Source organism: Alligator sinensis, unplaced genomic scaffold (genome assembly GCF_000455745.1).
Source record: "Alligator sinensis unplaced genomic scaffold, ASM45574v1 scaffold60_1, whole genome shotgun sequence".
Taxonomy (NCBI): Eukaryota; Metazoa; Chordata; order Crocodylia; family Alligatoridae; genus Alligator; species Alligator sinensis.
The window spans coordinates 2,806,066-2,807,517 of NW_005841858.1; the positions used below are offsets into that span (position 1 = coordinate 2,806,066).

General features: G+C 41.6%; 1 protein-coding gene across 2 annotated transcripts in view; it reads left to right on the forward strand.

Annotated features, from left to right (window-relative positions):
- Positions 1 to 1,452, forward strand: part of LEKR1 (leucine, glutamate and lysine rich 1) — a 152,293-nt gene that overhangs the window by 112,428 nt on the left and 38,413 nt on the right. For both annotated transcript variants that reach the window (XM_006016465.3, XM_025214914.1), the window contains one exon: positions 1,082 to 1,163. In XM_006016465.3, coding sequence (XP_006016527.1) covers positions 1,082 to 1,163 — 82 coding nt within the window. The remainder of the gene's footprint in view (positions 1 to 1,081; positions 1,164 to 1,452) is intronic.

Sequence of the window (1,452 nt, forward strand, 5' to 3'; positions counted from 1 at the left end):
CCTGCCTATGCAGGGGGTCAGACTCGATGATCTCAAGCAAATCCCGGGACGTCTCACTTGCATCCATAGATGCTTCTCAAGCAAATCCCGGGACGTCATTCTCCCCCTGTACTCGGCCTTAGTGAGGCCGCAGCTGGAGTACTGTGTCCAGTTTTGGGCTCCACAATTCAAAAAGGATGTGGAGAAGCTTGAGAGAGTCCAGAGAAGAGCCACGCGCATGATCAGAGGTCAGGGAAGCAGACCCTACGATGACGGGCTGAGAGCCCTGGGGCTCTTTAGCCTGAAAAAGCGCAGGCTCAGGGGTGATCTGATGGCCACCTACAAGTTTATCAGGGGTGACCACCAGCATCTGGGAGAACGTTTGTTCACCAGAGCGCCCCAAGGGATGACGAGGTCGAATGGTCACAAACTACTTCAAGATCGTTTCAGGCTGGACATAAGGAAGAACTTCTTTACTGTCCGAGCCCCCAAGGTCTGGAACAGCCTGCCACCGGAGGTGGTTCAAGCGCCTTCATTGAACACCTTCAAGATGAAACTGGATGCTTATCTTGCTGGGATCCTATGACCCCAGCTGACTTCCTGCCCTTTGGGCGGGGGGCTGGACTCGATGATCTTCCGAGGTCCCTTCCAGCCCTGATGTCTATGAAATCTATGAAATCTATGGTCTCCTGATTCAATTTAGATTCAGAGATTTGTCCGCCAAATCTCCTCCTAATTGAATCAGCACCCAAAGCTTCACACAGCCCTATCATATATCACAGTGAAGTCAGCCAGGAAGTCCACCCTATAAGACAGAATCCTATAACACAAATATATGTTTGTATAGAACTTATTAATAGTGAAAAATCATTTCAGTATAAAGAATCACAAGATAATGGACATTATCAAGAAAGGTAGATACTTTGCATTTCCTATCACTAAAGATCATAAGAAGACTAGTTTATAATTTGAGTAAAATTTATTTTACTTTGCTTATATGGAGTAGTGAGAAGGCAGTTAATTTTGTTGGTGTAATACATCATAAGAACAAATAACACATAAAAATATAAAAGTAAAACAAATCTATTTGTGTTTTTTTCAGATTTAACAAATCAAGTAGAGACAGTTGGACTCAAATTTCAGAAAGTAACAGCTGAACTGGACCACTACAAAAATCTATTCATGTAAGACATACTACTTTATTAATTTTGTGTTGTGATTCTGCCATCAATTTGTGTTCAAAACTGTGACTATCTTTAAAAAAAAATAGAGAATTATTGCTGATTGTCAAAGAGGTTTAGTATAAGATGTGTGGCATATGGTATATGACCTATTTTAAATTGTATTAAGGTTTGTTTACTAAGGTTACTAGAGCTTGCACCTAGCGTTTCTGAGAACAGTACATTAATTCTATATGAATGCATGTCTGTGCTGCAACAGAGACCAAGGAGACTGTATAATAAATACGCTCTT